At 40.2% G+C, this 18,971-nt stretch overlaps 1 protein-coding gene and 1 pseudogene across 4 annotated transcripts in view; both read left to right on the top strand.

Moving 5' to 3' along the window:
* The window catches only part of EPAS1 (endothelial PAS domain protein 1), a 121,346-nt gene that overhangs the window by 89,469 nt on the left and 12,906 nt on the right, over positions 1 to 18,971 (top strand). For all 4 annotated transcript variants that reach the window (XM_078382905.1, XM_020796898.3, XM_072989330.2 and 1 more), the window contains exons 7-11: positions 7,066 to 7,172; positions 14,475 to 14,622; positions 15,344 to 15,552; positions 15,817 to 16,004; positions 17,739 to 17,849. In XM_078382905.1, coding sequence (XP_078239031.1) covers positions 7,066 to 7,172; positions 14,475 to 14,622; positions 15,344 to 15,552; positions 15,817 to 16,004; positions 17,739 to 17,849 — 763 coding nt within the window. The remainder of the gene's footprint in view (positions 1 to 7,065; positions 7,173 to 14,474; positions 14,623 to 15,343; positions 15,553 to 15,816; positions 16,005 to 17,738; positions 17,850 to 18,971) is intronic.
* Positions 10,233 to 10,386, top strand: LOC144586196 (U1 spliceosomal RNA; annotated as a pseudogene).

The following is an 18,971-nucleotide window of genomic DNA, read 5'->3' as shown; positions in this document are numbered from 1 at the left end:
AAGTGTTGTGTGTGGTTTGGAAAAGTGAAAACAAAAAAAATCTTTGTCAGGCTTTATGGAGAGTTAAGAGGAAATGAACTGATTTATTATATGTTTTGCTTTTAAAAAATAGGCAGGCTTGCTGGTGTAATTAAGGAATAATGCCAAAAAAATGATTCTGCCAAAAGATTACCTGCATATTAACAAGGGCATGTATGGATGGTATGTCCAGTTTTCAGAACTTGCTATTTTAAAACATTGATCCCCAGATAATATTTCAGTCTCAGGTCAGGTTTAGAAATTGCTCTCTTTTTTCCCTACATTACCTGATCTTCAAGAGCATAGACACAGTTCTTTGACATTTAACATCTAAATAGCTCGTTGCAGTACTGTGGAAATGCCTCTTCAGCTGGTCTTGGCAATAAGGCACTAAAACACCAACGTTCAACATGCAAGGGAACTTCTAATCCAAGATTCCATTTGATCCCAATGAACATGACATTTTCACAGGACACATGAACTGTCGGAGGTAGTTTTTTGGTGTGAACTTACAGACGTGAAAGTCATATCGAGGAAGCAAGGCACAGTCTGAAAAGAAGCTTAAGGGATTAAGATGCACAGAATTGGCATGGAAGCCAGGAATAAATGCACAATGTTGTCTTTCAGTGGCAGGGTAAAATGCATTGTCAGACAGCTAAAAAGTCTGTCTAAGCTTTTTTCTGCTCAAAAGCCTTGACTAACTCCATATTAACGAATACAATTTTTGAGGTATTTAAAAAAAAACTCTCACACTAGTCACTTAAGGGCTCCTTAGTACTTCCCTTGAAATGTCTTTCAAGAATGTGTTGAGTTACAAGTGGGGTGGCGAACTTTTGGATATTTTGGACTACAACTCCTATACTCCATCATTGGCCATGTGAGCCCAGACTTCTGAGAGCTCAAATCAATAATTTCTGGAGGGCCAAAGATTGCCTTTATACCAAAAAGGTTTTTTTTTCTTTGCTTGTGTTGTTAACGGTGCTAACAACTTGAAAGGTGTTCTGATATCAGCACAGGGTTATGGAGCGGACAGTGATGTCCATTTAGTTTGTGGAAGGCAGCACAGCTACAAAGCGATCTAAAGGCAGACAAGAGGTCCACCTATTCTTTTCCCAAAGATTCCTCCCAGAGTTTGCCTTGAAGAAAAGTAACAGAAGGGTGGAAATTGGAAGGGGGGGAGCATTGGATGAAAGCAGGATTCTGCTTTCCCTATTGTCTACCACTGCCTGGGACTAGCAGAGCTCTAGTGACACAGTGGCAGCTGCTGAATGGTGTTGAGGGAACAGGAGCAGTGCCCTGTCTTCTTTTTTTTTTTCCTGTTGGAAGACAGAAGAGCGAGTGTTCTTCAGAAAACCAGCAGGATCGCTTGCGTGCTACATACACGCTAGCTGCTGTGCTGTGATGAGATAGAGGGTGCTATCCAGACAGAAACCTTGGAAACGCTGTGGCTCCCAGAATTCCTCAGCTTGCATAAGCACTGGCCATGCTGACTAGAGGATGCTGGGAGCTGCAGTCCAAAATGGTAACTTTTCCTAGCTCAGTGCAGAAGTAAAAGTCCAGCATTGGTCTAGTTGGCTCCTGTAGTTGGAAAAAGCAACTTGCATTTTGCCACAAGATGTAAAAGGACATGTGCTTGCTATCCTTCTCCTTTAAATCCCTCCCCCTTCATCCACTCCCAGTTTAATTTGGGCAGATCTGTGTACCAAGATCTGGCCCATTCCATCAGTATGATGGGCATAAACCAGTTTGTTCTGGTTGGTCCTAGTTCATAAAGGCAACAAACAGCCCAGGTGATGCTGCTTCCCTTCCTGACTCAAACAGCCACTCACCAGGTGCAGCTTGCTAGTTTTTTTCCCACCTCTTTGGTGAATCTCCCAGTCACAAGCAAGAGCACAGACTTCTCTGCCCTCCTCTTTTGTCTAAGTGGGAGATCAGCCATGAAGGCAGGGCAGAGACGCCTGAGCTGTTGCTGGGACTGGAAGATCAGTTGAGGAGGTGGGGGAAAAAACAACAAACTGAGCCTGGTGAGTTGATGGTTCGAGCCAGAAGAGCCGCAGGGGAAGGGGAGAAGCAGCAGCTGTGCGCCGTCCTTTATGAACTGGGATGAACCCGGACAAACCACTTCACGCCGATCTCTACTTCTTAGGTCTGTGTCTAGAAAAGATCATGTAGCACCTGACTCCTTTTCTAGTAAAAGGAGACTGATGTCTTCATTTTTGCTGATTTAACTCCAAAGTAGGCTTATAATAATAATAATAATAATAATAATAATAATAATAATAATAATAATAATAATAATAATAATAATAATAATAATAATAATAATAATAATAATAATATACATGAAATGGGGAAGAGGGGGAAAGAAGCCTTTTTCTGTGTAGTACAGAAGTCAGAATCCTTGTGAGAATAAAATGTTACTCTCATTAAGTGATAATGGCAATTACGTGCTTGCAAGCAGAGGGGGATGTCTGTTCTGACGTTGTATTTCCTGGTGCTGCAAGGTTAATAGCAGCTGGGACTCAAAGGAGGGGTTGGCATGGAGGATGTACAGAGAGAAAGAGAGAGAGAGAAGGTGTTTGTGCGTAAGCGTTTTATTTTGCTGGATGTTTTTTTTAAGATGTCATCCAATTACATTATACAGATGGTACAAGATGAACTCTTGCCTCGAATATGATCAAAACTACACAAAATGTAACAAGTTTATCTTGAAACTCTGAGGGAAAAAAGCCTTGTTTTTCCTGACAGAGTGCAACAGATATTTTAAATACAATGTGCATACTAAACAACCTTCCTTTCTCAGTCAGTCTCCCTGTAATTAACTGTGATTTTTGAAGCCAGCATCTTTACAGCACCCTTTATATGTACAGCATTCAAAAACTCACTTATACCCTGGTGATACAAGAAACAGAGTTGCTGTGTGAAAACCTTCATGGAATTTAGGTTAGGAAACATTTCATAAGTTCAGCAGTTGATTCTTATGGGTCACGGCAGGAGAACGAAAATTTTAATATCTTGCCGAACATTTGTTTGTTTAAAGTTTTGCTTTAGTAAAGGAAATACCAAAAGCAATTAGCTAATTCCAAACTATAAATTCCAGTTCAGAAACTCAACACTGTAGAAATTATGGAAGTCCAAAGTGAGGCAAAAGTCAAAAGTTCATTGGATTCCCTCCCCCTTCTTTATAGTTCCAATCTGCTGTCTCAGATCAAATTATGCAAAACTATGGATTGATCTAATATTTCCTGATCTCAGGATGATATTTTACTATTAAAAGTGTGCCACCTTTCCGATCCCAAAACTCCCAAAGGCTCCCCCAGGGCAAAAGGGAGCCCTAGAGACCTTCAGAGCCTGCAAGAAAATCAGCTTTCAATTCATTTGAGGATGCAAATAGATGGGGCAATTTGGAATGATCCAGGTCACATTTAAAAGGTCTTATGTTCGGTGAAATCTATTTTACAGTATCTCACACTTGAATGATCCATTCAAACAAGAAACATTTCTTCTCCCATGAGAATTATCCTGACAGTACTTCAGAGGGCTCCAGTTTCTCCATGTTTTGATTACTGACCTTTTGTTGTAGCTGTCATTCCATAGAGCATTGTAACTTTCCTTCTTTTTTCTTTTTTTTTCTCTCTCTCTCTCCTTTCTGTTTAATTAGGAAGTGGCACAGTGCTACAGCAATACATCAGCCTAACATGGATACTTTCTTATATCCGAACTTGCGTATACTGTATATATATAACTCCAGACATTTTTGTTTGCTTGTTTGCTCGTTTATTTGTCAAGATAGAACCAATACTGGTCAAAATTTGGAAAGTTACTTTTAAAAATTAAATTAATTATAATTATAGACCCAGATCTCAAATTTATATATATTTTTTCCTACTGTTCTAGTTGCAATATTTTTAAAGTGACTGTTTTATGTTCTCATTTATCAAAAGTAACTAGAATGGTTCCTTTTTGTTGCTTTAATAATCCTGTATGTTACAGGCTGATGAGGCAACAAAATTAGGCACAATACAAGCCAGCACCATGTGATATTTCTCCTCCACCACATAGTATGACTATATCCTCTAACTGTAAAATCAAACTTAAAAGTTACATATACATTACAGAAAGAATCATGTTAGCCACTGCTAGATTATAGTTGGAATGTAATGTAGCTGTACCTTCATTATTGGGGGGAAAATACAGGTCTAGCATTGGTTTGTCCCCTCACTTGTAATTTGCAGGCTCCTCCTTTCTATGTCTTTTCACAGCATTCTTTGAACTCCTATTATGTATGCTATGTTGTGTTAATAATGAGAAAGTCTGATTAAAATTAACTATAGTTTGGGTCAGTGTAGTGTAGTGGATAAATGTCAGACATGTATTCAACTCATGCCTCAGCCATGTAAGCTTGTTTGTGGGGTGGGCCGACAGCAGCAGTGGCAAACCATTCTTTCAACATGTCTCATACCTTGAAATCCCTAGGGTTTGCCATAAATCAGAAGTGACTTACTGGCACATAGTACCAACAATCATGAGTTAAATTGATGCAGACTGCACCATGGTTATCTCTGCATAGGAAAGAAGGGTAGAGGAGGGATGAAAGGCACATGTGAGTGTTTAACTTGATCCCTAAGTGATCGAGGGGATTGCCTGTGGAGTGGGCCAAAAAAGCATGGAGGGTGATGTACTGATCATAAATATAAGGATGAATACTTTGTACCTGAGTGCTCTGATGTGTATATCTAAAATTAAAATCACTGGTAAAGAAACTGGGGATATGAAACTGGAGCCGCCTAGAGTAATCTTAATTGATTAGATAGGCGGGATAGAAATCAAATAAATAAATAAATAAATAAATATCCCCAGTTTCACTGTACCTCTCTAAATCTCACCAGCATTTTCTTCTCATCCTTGTTTCATTTAGAATTGTAAGACTCCTTTTTCCTGCACTGAAACTCGTATACTGTACTTTCTTATTTTTCCTAGTGTAAATGTTTGCTTTGACATTTTCATGGTGTGCTCATTTCTTTGTGCCTATTCTCAAACATGCACAACTTTTCACCATGGACTAAAGTGTATTTACACGGGCCTAACTCCTGTCTAACAACTGCTGGACTCAGATTGCAGATCTGACAAACGTTCCTGAGCTGTACTGAGCAGCCCTTGTTTATATGAAATGTGCAGTAGGATATTATATAACTGGTGCATGCATGCACTTGGATAATTCAGCACTTGAGAGGTGTGTGGAATTGTACCATTGAGAGGAAGCATTGTGCTGAAGGTGATAAGAGAGTGGAATCTGGCAGTGCTTGGTGATGGCCCAGTCATACATAAAAATCAGCACTTGATTTTCCAGCCCTCTAGCAATAATTATTTATATGTGGCAACACTGAGTAGGAGCAATGAGAGTCATAGTCCAATGCAAACAAAGCGCATCAATTTGGAGAAGACTTGCCCAGATAAATTAACGTTCAATGTTTAAAAAACTTCTTTAAACATGGCTGTTTAGACAGGCATTTCCATCAATGGTAACCCATTGAATTTATCAGGCTTAAGACAACCGTACTGCCATTTTCAATATTGAAATATATAATTTTTAATGTGTTATTGTTTAACTGTTGTTATGTTTTATGTTGTTTTATATGTGGAATTTGTTTTATACTTGTACTGATATTTTCTGTTTGATTGTGTTGCAAACAACCCAGAGTAGCCTAGAAACAGTTGAAAATTCAGGCAGATCAAAGACAGGTATAGATTGAAGAATGTGTGAATAGGGATTTCAAGAGGTATCAATCTGAAACTCTGTTGCTTTTAGCCATTGCCTGAAGAGACACTTCCAGGGTTTGTCGCAGGTCGGTCTTGATCCGTCTGTGTTTCTGTGTTTGCCTGTATCATAGGAGGAGGAAGAGCTGGATCAGAAAACATGAGAATTGTATATTCTTAGCTTCATACTTACAGAAGCGATTGTCCAGACCACGTTTTTGACACTAATACTGCCATAGCCAGATGCACTCTGCTCTGTAGGAACAAAAGAATTTGCCTTATAACAAGTCAAGCCTTTTGTCCATACCGTTCAGTATTGTCTAAATCAGCCATTCCCAACGCAGGCCACATGGGCCCCTTGGGGGAGATACATCTGTCTGTTTTGTATCCTTGTTTGCACGCACCCAGAGGCTTTCCTTGTTTGACAAGGGCCCCCCACACACACACACACACACAAAAGGCTCAGAATGGCTGAACTAACTGGCAGTTGCTCTGTAGGGTTTCAGGAAGAAAACTTTTAGCCTACCAGGATAGTCCTGGGATCTTGAACATGCAAAGCCCATGCTCTAGAGCAGTGGTTCTTAACCTTGGGTTTCTCAGGTGTTTCTGAACTGCAACTCCCAGAAACCCCAGCCAGCATGGCTGGTGGTGAAGGCTTCTGGGAGTTGCAGTCCAAAAACACCTGAATAGCCCAAGGTTAAGAACCACTGCTCTAGAGCAGTGGTCCTCAACCTTGGGCCTCCAGATGTTACTAAACTACAACTCCCAGAAGCCTTCACCATCACCTCTGCTGGCCAGGATTTCTGGGAATTGAAGTCCAAGAACATCTGGAGGCCCAAGGTTGGGGATCACTGCTCTAGAGTAGTGTATATGAATCAGCCTGACTGTAAATTTACAGGTTGGACTTTGCATAGTGGCTTCATTTATTTTCTGTAATCTGCCTCGACATCTTCTTTTGGAATAATGTTGGCATATATATTGTTGGGGGAGGGAGGAATCCGTGCACAAATTGTATAGACATGGACATTCCTGCGTTGCCACCAGCAATTGATGCTGTGATTTGTCGTCAAAATGCAATGGTACACAATGGAGGGGAGCTTGTGTCAAATCCTGAGGAGGTAAATTTGGTGCCCCAATCCACTGACATTGCTCACCTTGTTTTTAATTTAAACTACCGTAATTCTTGAAAAATACTTTTTTTTATTTAACTCAGAGAGGCATACTCTAAAGTGAAAGGGAGAAAAGGTGTGAGATCCTATATTAAACGAAAACTTTTTTTTTTAAATCAAGGATAACTGAATTACTCGGATACCATCCTGAAGAACTGTTGGGCCGTTCTGTGTATGAATTCTACCATGCCTTGGACTCCGAGAACATGACCAAAAGCCATCAGAATTGTAAGCCACACTCTAAAGCTTCATTTATATTGTGGGGATTTGAGTTGGATTTTAATTTAGCAGGCAAAATGAATAATTGATTTTAACAGCCATGAGCGTTTTCAGTCCATTTCACACAACCAAAGTGTGGGTCAGTGAAAAATGATTGCTAATATTTGTGGCAATCCACCTGACTAGTGTGCTAAATTTCAAAGATGGTGATCTGCCATGTCATGAAGAAAAATGTCTGTTAGAAGTCTAATTACAGTACAAGGCAAGGGGCTACATGTGGACAAAAACTCTGTTATGGAGGAAGGTAAAAGCCACCTTTAAAACAGAGTTGGAGTGGAGCTGCAGTCCAGAAAATTAACCTTTCCCATCCCTGCATTGAAATATTTGGTCATTCATTTATTTATATTTTATATAAAAAATACACACACATATACATTGGGTGGACAACTTTCATGATGTCAAGGATCATTTTTGCCAGTTAGCCAGTTGCTTAAGGCCCATACAACCAAATGGAGCATAATTAGAGAGCTTAGTAGGTTTTTTCTCTAATATATTATATCATAAATTTTACTGCATGTTTCAGTGTGGATGTGCTTATAATTTTATCATAGCAAAATTTGTTACTATTAACAACCCCAGCAATCCCACTTAATTGAATGTTATTATAATTGATTATAATTTATTATGATTATATGTCATCAAGTTAATTTCAACTTATGGCAATTCTTGCCAGAATTTCCTGAGTATAAAATACTCAAAAGTAGTTGGACTTGGGACTTGAGGTTTGTTACCAAAGACTTGGACTTGGGATTCAGACCCAACATCCCTAGACTGAACTATCTAGCTATTGGATATTATTATGCCTAGCTACAGTAGATGAACTTTACTTGATCAAAGATGATGTCATCATTTTCTCCCCAAACCCACTGGGATTAAATTAAATGTTAATTAGAAGTTATACTAGGTCATTATAGAATAAGTTTAAGGGAACTGTGTGTAACTTTAAATTTTGTTGACATGGAAGAAAGAATAACAAGAACTATTTAAATAACAAAAGCTTGCAAATGTTTTTTCTGTCAGTTAACACTAGAAACATTTTCAATAAACACTGTCTGTAACAATATAAACAGCCAATTTAGTGATTTGCTGGCATAATACAATTCCATTTTTTTTCTAAAATAAATAAAATTAGAGAGGATTAGAAAGTACAGAGAAGGGTTTGGGGGCTATGCATAGCTTTTGATTATACTTCCATCACTGGTTATACTTCCATCACTGATTATACTTCCATCACATAGATATACAGTTACCGTATTTTTTTGCTCCATAAGATGCACCTGACCTTAAGATGCACATAATTTTTAGAGGAGGAAAACAGGGAAAATATATTCTGAACCACATAGTGTAATAAAATATTTAATAAACTTTAACAGAATAACATTTGAACCATGTAAAGTGAACAGCAGTCAGCAGTGGCATTAAGAACCATTACCACTGTCATTAACAAATGGAGAGACTTAAAGCTTTGTGTACTCTAGTTTATGTACCATAAATTTGTGTACCATAAATTTAATTCAAGTAGATATAGACCATTATCAGCCAGTGATAAGACCTATGCCATTCTACCTATATTTTACATTTCCTTTTATCCACCTCCTCCCCATGCTTATAGAAATGTCAAAATGACAGATGAGATTGTTGTGCAACCCTGCCCAGCTACAGCTCAAGCCTATATAAAGTTAGAAATGGTTTGTCTGATTTGGCACTGCATTGAGAGGTCCCTTTTAGTTGTGTGGAGGATAAATGGTGGAATTAAACTATTTAACAGTTGGTTTTCCTTATTTACTTTAGGTTATGCAAAAGAACAGCAACACATAGCTTAACCTGATCCCATTCACCAGCAGTAACACATGCTCAGCATAAGACCAAATCTCCATTTTCTGACATAATTGAACATTTATAGCATGCAAGGCACAACAGGTTATGCCACACAAAGCCATGAACAATGTTCTTGATGAGCCAAAAAAACTGAATACAAAATCAGGAAGCAGGTACTGTAATCCAGTTAGAAGTCATGAGGCACAGTTAGTTTTCTTGCTGCAACACCCTTTGGAAATACATTCTCTATTAGATGCCCAGAACTAGTTGAAAAGTTTGAAAGCTGAATCAAAATTTTCCATAGAAATAGATTGAAATTTAATTAATGCATATTTATTTATTTATTTATTTATTTATTTATTTATTTATTTATTTATTTATTTATTTATTTATTTATTTATTTATTTATTTAATTAATTTATATGCTGCCCACACTACCCAAAGGTAGGTCCCCCTATGGGGAGGGGAAAGGTCAGAAACTTTAAAAAACATAAAAGAAAGTCACTTACCAGGTACTGTAGACTGAGCCTGGCTCTTCACAGTGCCTTGGTAGACCCCAGAACAGCCAAAAAAGAGCCCCAAACAGCTAAAAGCCAGCAGGCAGACAGCAGATCGCAGCCATTTTGTGCTCTTCTCCGCTCCTGCTCCTGCTCCTTTCCCCTCCCCTCTCCCCACCTAACAGCTGATCGGCGCTGGTCTCAACAGCTTCCTAGGCAGCTTTTAAAGCAAGTACTGGTATGCACGTTTCTACACAAGCAGGTTCCAGCTCAAACGGAGCACCTTTTCACTCAAGCACTAACCCCAAACAAACAGCTTTTAAACTAAATTTTACATTTTAAAACGACAATACCAGGCAGTCCCAGGTCTCTCTCCCAGCTCTCTAACTGCTTGGACTAGCAAGGAAGCAGACAAGCAGCCTCTTCACTAACTGAAAGTTTGAATTTCCCCGCTTTCCCTGCCTTTCCCTACATATTAGATATGCTAATATCTGTGCACTTGAGGATTGTGGGAGGAACATCCAGCCCCTGAAGGGGTTCCTGTGGGGCACCCCAAAACACTGAGTAGCTCTCTTGGCCTCTTTTGGGACCATGGCTGTGCAGCCCTGTTCTGATCAGGAGGTGCAGCCAGGGGGTCACCATGCCTTTGGGGGACAAGGCACAGAAAGGGACAGGAGGTTCAGGGGCCATTCCAACTCATACTTGGCAGGGGAGATACCATGATCATCAAAGTGGTTTCTCAGGGTGAGGCTCATCTATTGTACTATGGATGTGCTGACCCCTGTGATTTCCCTAAATGTAGGGAAATGAACTGCCTAAATGGAGGACTGTGTTTGTGGTTTCCCCTGGTCTTTCTAGAATCACCCTTTCCCCTTTGGTCCTTGGTTGTTTTCACTGCCTGCTGCCATAGGCCTGTTGGCCTTGCTGGTTTTCCAGGTGGGCTCCAAGAAGCAGATCCTGGAAAGCCAGCAGTGCAGAATGGTGAGGTCCAAACAGCAAACAGTCTCTGGTGCCAGTTCAGAGGCCTCCCAGCATGGCAGTGGGAGGCTTCTGGGTGGTGGTGGTTGAACCCTTTTTTACTGTATTCGCTCCATAAGACACACATATTTTCTTCCCCACTATTTGGAGGGGGAAAGTGTGTCTTATGGAGCGAAAAATACGGTACTTTCTTCCAAAGAAAAGCAGAATGTAAGTGTAGCTAATATTAAACAACAAATTCAATGTGTGGTTTTAAATTAAATCCAGGCAGAGAGAAACAGAGAGAGAGAGAGATAAGACAAGATGGTTCTGTCAGGAATCTCACTGGTTCATTCAAAGAAATATGAAATAATTTCAAAACAGGCACTGGTCTATTTTTATTCCTGTTCCTTCCCGTCTACCTGCCCTCTAGTTCCTTTACTATTGTTTGTCACTGTAACATGTTACGTATTAACTAAAAATAAATGGCAGTGTCTTTATGGCTATGTCTTTCACTCTGCAGAATAGTCTCACACTAGGAACCCCACATTTTCATACCTTGGAATCCATTTTTCTGCAAGAATTTGTCTCAGCAAACTATTTCTATGCAATAAATCAGTTGAAGAACAGAGGTTTATAGTCTAACCTTTTTAAAAAATTTGTTACAGGATGACTCATAAGGCAAAAGACATATATCTATTTATTATTAATAGAAAGTATTTAGCTAACTTTTAAGTGGTGTTTTCCATTATAGTTTTTATCCACTAAAATACACATTTTTGAAGGGTTGGTGGAATCTATTGAGAAAGAAAGGACAAATCATGTAGAAAGAAGAGCAGCAGGAGCATTGAAGTAGTCCCGCAACAGTTAATACCTATAGACAGATGGTAAACAACTGTCTTTCTCAGAGCAGTGGCACATATAGGCCAAAGTTCTATTGTGTTGTTACACCTGTGGAAGGTAAGTGACAGAAGTCACAGTTGTATCTTGGTGATAATTAATGAGTTTCCACTTGGATTTTCAGGTGCACATCAACCCACCAAACTGGTACACTCTCAAAAATCCAAGCAGGGACTAATTAGCAGCAGGAAGCCAGTGCACGTTATGCTGTTGGTCTTCTGCAAGCCTAGCTAAGCAAGAGGATTGCAACCATAGTATTTTCATTAAAATTCTAATTAATGGCCAAGATCCAACAATGGACCTTGGTTCTGAATGCTACTGGAATTGGGACTTCACTCCCTTCTTTCTTGTGCCATAGTCTTCTGTGGTGCTAAAAAAAAACACCCTGCTCCAAAGGTCCCCAGAGTCATCTGGTGCAGGATTTTAGGATGTAGGGGATGAAGGCTACAAGAGGAAAAGAGGATTCCTGACTCTGCCAGAAACATTGAGGTTCAACAGAAATTCATCTTTGGATTCTGGACATTGCTTCCAAATGTGTATCACATTCAAAGGTTCAGCAGATTGGTGTCCTGTTTTGTTCTTTTCTTGGGAATACTCTTTTTGACCATACATAAGGGGTTGGCCACCCTGCAAATTTGGAGACATGGGTCTCCCCATCAAGAGTACCCATCCTACCCAAATACAGACACTCTTTGTTTTAACAGAACATGATGAGATTTGTTGCTGTTTTTCTTTTTTAAGATGAAAGCAGTAAAAAGCATTTTGGTAATTGTAACAGACAACTCCCATTATAATGTTTTATTGACAAGTTGGTTGTTAGGAAGCCAGTGCAATAATAGCGTACAGACACTGCAGAAGCCATTTACTAAATTGATCTTCTGACAAACCTTTTGATTTTTACAAACTCCCACCTGCCTCCAGTTCACAAGTAATCTGGTAATCAAAAGATAATCTTCCAAAATAAATTAGAGCACGGTTATTATTAATGGGAAATTTCATTGATGGGTGGAGGGAGATACGATATAAGACAGATGCAACACTTCTTTATAAAATAAAGTACTCCGTACATTATGTGAAAACCAAGGATTTAGTACACTCATTTCTATATCCTAAAAAGCCTGTGAGCTGAACTCACTGTTTCTATATTCGCAGCCTGTGCCAGATTTTGGAATTTGTGTAAAGCAAACCAAAACGGTAACTGGACATAAATGCTTCCAATGGTGTTTGAAGTCTAGGTTTCATGTTGAGCAATTCATATACAGTAGTAGGGTGACAGGTTTGAAAATGGGGCTGTTTTCATAACGCACACAGCATAAAACTTTTTTTTCTCCTCCAGAACATCCAGAGGATTCACTAGTACAATTTTTTCCTAGTCAGCTTCCAGTTACAACAACTCCCAAGTTGTTAACAATGAACACAAATTAAAATGCTCTGCAATTACAATAATAACGTAACGCCTCAAAAATCAGCTGGGGGTCCCAAGGACAATTCTTCATCATTCCCCCTCTGTCTAATGGTTAGTGGGTGACCGTGGCCTTTCAGATGTCCCTGGACTCCACCTTCCAATCCCAATGATGTCCCTGCACTTTTCCCCCACACATGTTGGAATGTGACAGACAGGTGGTATTGGGATATAATACAGAAGAGAAAAAGTTAGCATGGAATTTGCAGAGGGTTGAGGGAAGAAGTAGTCAATCCTATTGCTGTTTCAACCCTTTATGTCTTATCTGCTTGACAGTCCTTTCAGTGGATATAATTTTGGGTCTGTATGTTGTCTTGTGTTTTAAAAACAAGACAAACAAACAAACAACAAAAGCAGCCTAAATTGCCACACCCAGGCAACCCACTTCCTGGATTGAGGAAAAGAGAATATCTGTAACTTAAAGTCATGCATATTTTCTCTCATCTTGCATCACGTGTTCTACCTTTTGCACCTTCTGCTTTTTCTAATCATGGGAAGCAGCAAGGAGCAATGTAAACCACTGAAACTCCAACCCTAGCCACTAAAAACAGCCTTTTTGTGACTTCTGAGCATTCAGTACACCCACAGGTTTATCCACAAGTACTAGAAGAGCTTCTCATGAATTGGTTTTTTTTACAAACAGTATACATTTATTTTATATCCTCGTAGAGATAGTTGTTTTTGGCAAGGGGAAGAATGCTAGAGGACTGACTATGTCGTTTTTCACAGCAAAACATAACATAATGGTACTTTATTTTATATAAAATACTTATATGCCACCTTTCTCCTAGAGCAGGGGTCTCAAACATGCGGCCCGGGGGCCATTTGCGGCCCCCGAGATTATAGTTTGTGGCCCGCGCCTTGCCTGCCCCCCCAAAGCGCCCACACATCCTCTGCTGTCAAGAGTTTAAAAAAAACCTTGCCTCGCTCGCCGGCTCTCTCCCAAGACAGCACCTCTTGCACCCTCCATCCAAAACTTTAGCCTGCCAGCCAGCCCACATGTCTGTCGGCTAAGGAAACTCCTGGACAGCTTCCTCGGGCTCTTGCTCTGCTTGGCGGAAAATCTGATGCGGCCCAGGCTCACCCAGACTCTGCCTCTAGCGGGCCCCAGGTAAATTGAGTTTAAAATCCCTGTCCTAGAGGATCCAAGGCAGCTTACAATATTAAAAGAAATAAAGTCAAAAACCAAATAATAAAATATTGCATTATTAGAGCAGCATTAAACAAATATATTACAACTCACCATAAGAGAAAGATTAAAAACCCAAGTAAAACACAAAATAAAATGATCCCTTTTAATCCCTAGTCAGCCAGTAATTTAAAGGAAGGCCCACTTGAAGATAAAGGTCTTTGCTTACAGAAGGACAGCAAAAACGGGCTAACCTGGCCTTCCATGGGAGGGAGTTTCAGAGTCTAGGACCAGTGACAAAGAACACCCTGACCCATGTCCCCACCAAAAACAACATTATACTTTAAACATTTTACTGAAACATAAGCTTCTGCTGTTTTTAGTGAAATGGCAAACCTTTGGCCCCTGAAGAATACTATTTCCATCAACCATGTTTAATGTTCCATTTGACTCAGTATTGCCCCTCCTTATGTTTCTCCTACTTCCAGTGTGCACAAAAGGTCAAGTCGTCACAGGACAGTACCGCATGCTTGCCAAGCATGGTGGGTATGTATGGTTGGAAACTCAAGGAACGGTCATCTACAATACACGCAACCTGCAGCCTCAGTGCATCATCTGTGTCAACTATGTTCTGAGGTAAGTCCTACAGAAATCCTAAAGAATGCTTGCTGAATAAGGATTGCCACCCCAGAGATACAATCCAGCAGTCTAGCATTTGGGAGTTGTGCAGTTTCTACTCGGAGCCATGGCATATACTGTACCTTCATCAGAAATGCCATGCTTCGTTAAATAAGAGTTAGATACAGAACTGGGACAGAATTAGATAAAGTGCAGTCACCCGTTTCAAAGAAAGTTGTGATGTTCATATTGCTACAATTTAATAATCCCAAACCAAGAATCAAATATGTATTACAGATCAGACACCATTAACAGCTCAGATCCATGAGTATTCCAGAGACATGATTCTAGCAGGCCTTTGTATCTGAGCAGTCATACTTCTTTGATTAGCCTTGGATGATTAATCACAAAAATAAGAAAATAGGGTGAGAAAAGCTGGTGCTATGTGAATTGGATCTCCTTCGGCACTTAAGCAGCTCCCTCTTCTAATGTCATGTTAATTATAATGTATAGTTAGACTTTCAGAGGCCAATTTGGTAAAACTACATTTCTCCCTTGACTTTTAAGGTTACAAGGTTATATGGATATGTAACATAATACATACATATATGACATTTATATATTCTATAATTATATATAAAACACATATCTGTCTGTCTGTCTACACACACACACACACACACACACACACATTATTCTTCATTGTACAAAATATAAACTATTTAATTTATTTTGTTAGTGAAATTGAGAACAATGACATCGTGTTCTCCATGGATCAGACAGAATCGCTGTTCAAGCCTCGCTTGATGGCAATGAATTCAGTGTTTGATAACGGAGTCTCTGTGGCAGATAAGAGCGATTTCTTATTCACCAAGCTGAAAGAAGAACCAGAAGAACTTGCCCAGTTGGCACCGACGCCAGGCGATGCTATTATATCTCTTGATTTTGGTTAGTAGTCCTTTGGGATATGGGAGATTTTTGTGCTTGCATTGTAGCTGACTTGCTGGGTGCCAGTAAATGGATGGATGACCCAAAAGCTATTATAGAATAACCTTGAATGTGGAAAGGCTCCTTGCATTTGATCTCACTCCTGTTGCTTAAGGATATCAACACACATATACTAAAAATATGCCCAATTCCCCCCCTCCCCAATTATATATCTTGGGGTTGCAGGTTCCAAAGCCATATTGACCTTGCTTACCTCAATTTCAGGGACACAAAAGTTTGAGGAAATCTCTACCTACAAGAAACCTGTGATGACCCCAAACAAGCCTTGGCCTCCAGAAGTGAAGAACCAGCCCGCTCAGCCTGAAAAGTTGAATGTGCCATCATTTACATTGCCCCAGGTTGCTCCAGGCAGCAGCACTCCCAGTGCAAGCAGCAACAGCAGCTGTTCCACAGTAAGAAAAGTCTTTGCATTGAAAATTGACCCTGTTGTTCTTATACACTGATCTGCAGTGAAAACACATTCTGTGCATTGGAGCATGTGTAATTTTTTTCATGAGTACCCTCCAAAGCTATTATTTATAAAGAGAGATTAATTCCAGAAGAGTAACCATGTTAAATCTGTGGCAACAACAACAACAAAAAAACAAATACCAATTACAATTGGGATTTGCTTGGCAAGATCCTATTTCATTCAGTACACAAAGTGGGCAGGGAGTACACTGGGCTAGAAACGTACAAAGAACGTACAAAGATGCCATATACTGAGTCAGATCAGTGGTCAGTCTAACCCAATACTGTCCACTCTGAAAGGCATCTGCTCTTGAGGAGACTTACCTAACCCTACCTGAGAGCACTGGGGATTGAACCTATGATCTTCTGAATGCAAAGCATTAGCTTTATTGCTGTGCTAGTCTTGTCATCTCTCCTAGAGTTTCCTTGGCCTGGCTGTTAGAAGATGGAGCTGAAACCATGATATCAGCCCCTTTCCCCGGGAACATTGTAGGAAAGAGCTCCTACACCTATGACTCAATCTCCTATGGAAGCACAACTGAGAAGCATGGCCAGGGGAGAGTTCCACTGAATTTAATTTAGCAACTACTTTTCCTGTTGAGAAACTCAGCAGCTTGTGCAATGACTCAGCACTCTCAAGAGCAGTGGTGGCAACCTTCTCCAGATGTTTTGCACTGGAGCTCCCATAAGCACTTAATAGGTCTCTTGAGAGTCAAAGTTCCAATTTTCTGGACTGCCAAAAGTCCATCCCTCATCCCCCACTTGATTGCCCCATCTTTAAAGTCCCAAAGAAATGGCGCCTGACAGATGAAAAGCAGGACCCGACTCTCTCACATGCTGCGTTTGACACCACACAGAGTTGAAGAAGGTGCATACTTAAGAAGTGGCACACTATATATATATATTTTTTTCAGCTCCTGTCCCAGATACAGCACTTCTCCAGATGACTTGAGGGCAAAACATGGCACTCCTCTTCTCACACCAAGTCTACTATGAGAGAGTGTGTCAAGTGTCAAGCTCAAGGGGAGAGGGGTTTGGATAAACCCCATGGGTTGCCAATGGGCTGCCCATGTTCAGTATCATATATGCAGCTGACGTCCAAGCAATCCCACCACCTTGAGGCAGGAATAGGAGCATAATTGCTGTACTTACCACTGTCCTCCTCACTGCCCTCCCTCAAATTGCTACACAACCCCCCCTCCCCAAATCTGCTCTTGGAATAATACTGAATATAGGCAGGTTCTGTGGAGACCATCACCAGCTGCAGAAAGTAGTCAGTGCTGCCCCCCACCAAACGGATCAAGCACAGACATTAGGCTCTGAGGAGTCCTTTCTCAGACAAGTCATCATGGATGAAATTGCCTTTCAAGGCACCATACCAACAGTTCTTGGCTATTAATAAAAATGTCTTGGACACAGGTTTATGGGGCTTCTTGGCTTGTTCAGGACTTGCCAAACAATAGCGGTGGCAGGAATCTTCCAGAGCATGGGGGGCTGGAACAGATTTTACCACTCCTGCATTGGACTGTTTCTGATCAAAATGAAAACAAAGCATCCATTTTCTGGTGATGGCTTTTTATTTAGTTATCTAAATGAAACTCTTACTCATCCTGGGGACAGGACGAGTGGCTTATTTGCAAGGTTTTGAGGGATTGTTCTGTCCTTTCATTCTTCAGCCAAGTAGCCCAGGAGATTATTACACTTCCTTAGATGAAGATCTGAAGATTGAAATGATTGAGAAGCTTTTCGCCATGGACACAGATGCCAAGAATCAGTGCAGCTCAGAGGTGAGAGAAACTATGGGTCAGATCCCCCAAAATACTCTTTTCCCATCTCCACATCCCTGTTTAGAGCCCATAGTAGCAGGGACTTCCAAGACAGGAGTTAGGCCCCTGTAACGAACAGACATAATGGTAAATAATGCAGAAGACGTTGTGACTGAGCAAGATAAATTATGCTATATTCTTAATTTTACTGTTTTTCAGTTCTGTTCCTTAAAAACAGGTCAAACCATCTGTTTATCTAGCCCTGAAATGGGCAATTGTGGTAGGCCAGGGACAATTTAACATACTCCTAGACCACTGGTTCTTAACCTTTGTTACTCAGATGTTTTTGGACTGCAACTCCCAGAAGCCTTCACCATCAGCTCTGCTGGCTGAGGTTTCTGGGAGTTGCAGTTCAAAAACATCTGAGTAACAAAGGTTAAGAACCACTGTCCTAGACTACCCAATAAGCAGCAGTCTCCCACCCCACTGCTGCCCCACCATTAAAAGTCAACGGGGCAGATTCAACTGCAGGCAGTTTCTCAACTGGCCTTTCAGACAAGGCAAAGAATATATATATTTATAGATATATTCTTTGTATTTTTATAAAATATATTTATTTTATAAAAATAAAAAAACATGCCCCCTGCCTGCTTTTATCGCCTTAATTGTCTCTTGACCCCACTTTCTTTTCTGACAAGAAAAGCTAAATTGAAATTCCTGGGAGGTGCCAGGAATGGCAGTTCGTCTGATGGGGACACAGGAGAGAATCTTCTCTGTTGCTGCACCCAGACTTTGGAACTCCCTCCCACAGGAGGCCAGACTGGCCCCATCTTTGCTATCCTTCCTCCACAAGCAGACAAAGACCTTTCTCCTCAGGCAAGCCTTCCCTCAGTAACTAGCTAGTTACCCGTGTGTAAGTTTTAGATAGATTGCTATACATTACTGCTTTGATTGGATGTTTAGTACTACTTGTGTTTTCTATTTCTCTATTTTCCATTTCTCAGAGTGGCATTTTTTGTTTTTTTTAAATATTTGTATACTTATTGATCTTTCCCTTAATATCATTCATTGTTCATAGTTTAAAATGTTGCCTTTTAATGATGTTAACTGCCATTGTATACTCATTGTTTTCAACTTTAAGTA

This window comes from Pogona vitticeps, chromosome 1 (assembly GCF_051106095.1).
Source record: "Pogona vitticeps strain Pit_001003342236 chromosome 1, PviZW2.1, whole genome shotgun sequence".
Taxonomy (NCBI): domain Eukaryota; kingdom Metazoa; phylum Chordata; class Lepidosauria; order Squamata; family Agamidae; genus Pogona; species Pogona vitticeps.
Note: the sequence above shows the minus strand (reverse complement) of the source record. Positions and strands in the feature narration are given on the sequence as shown.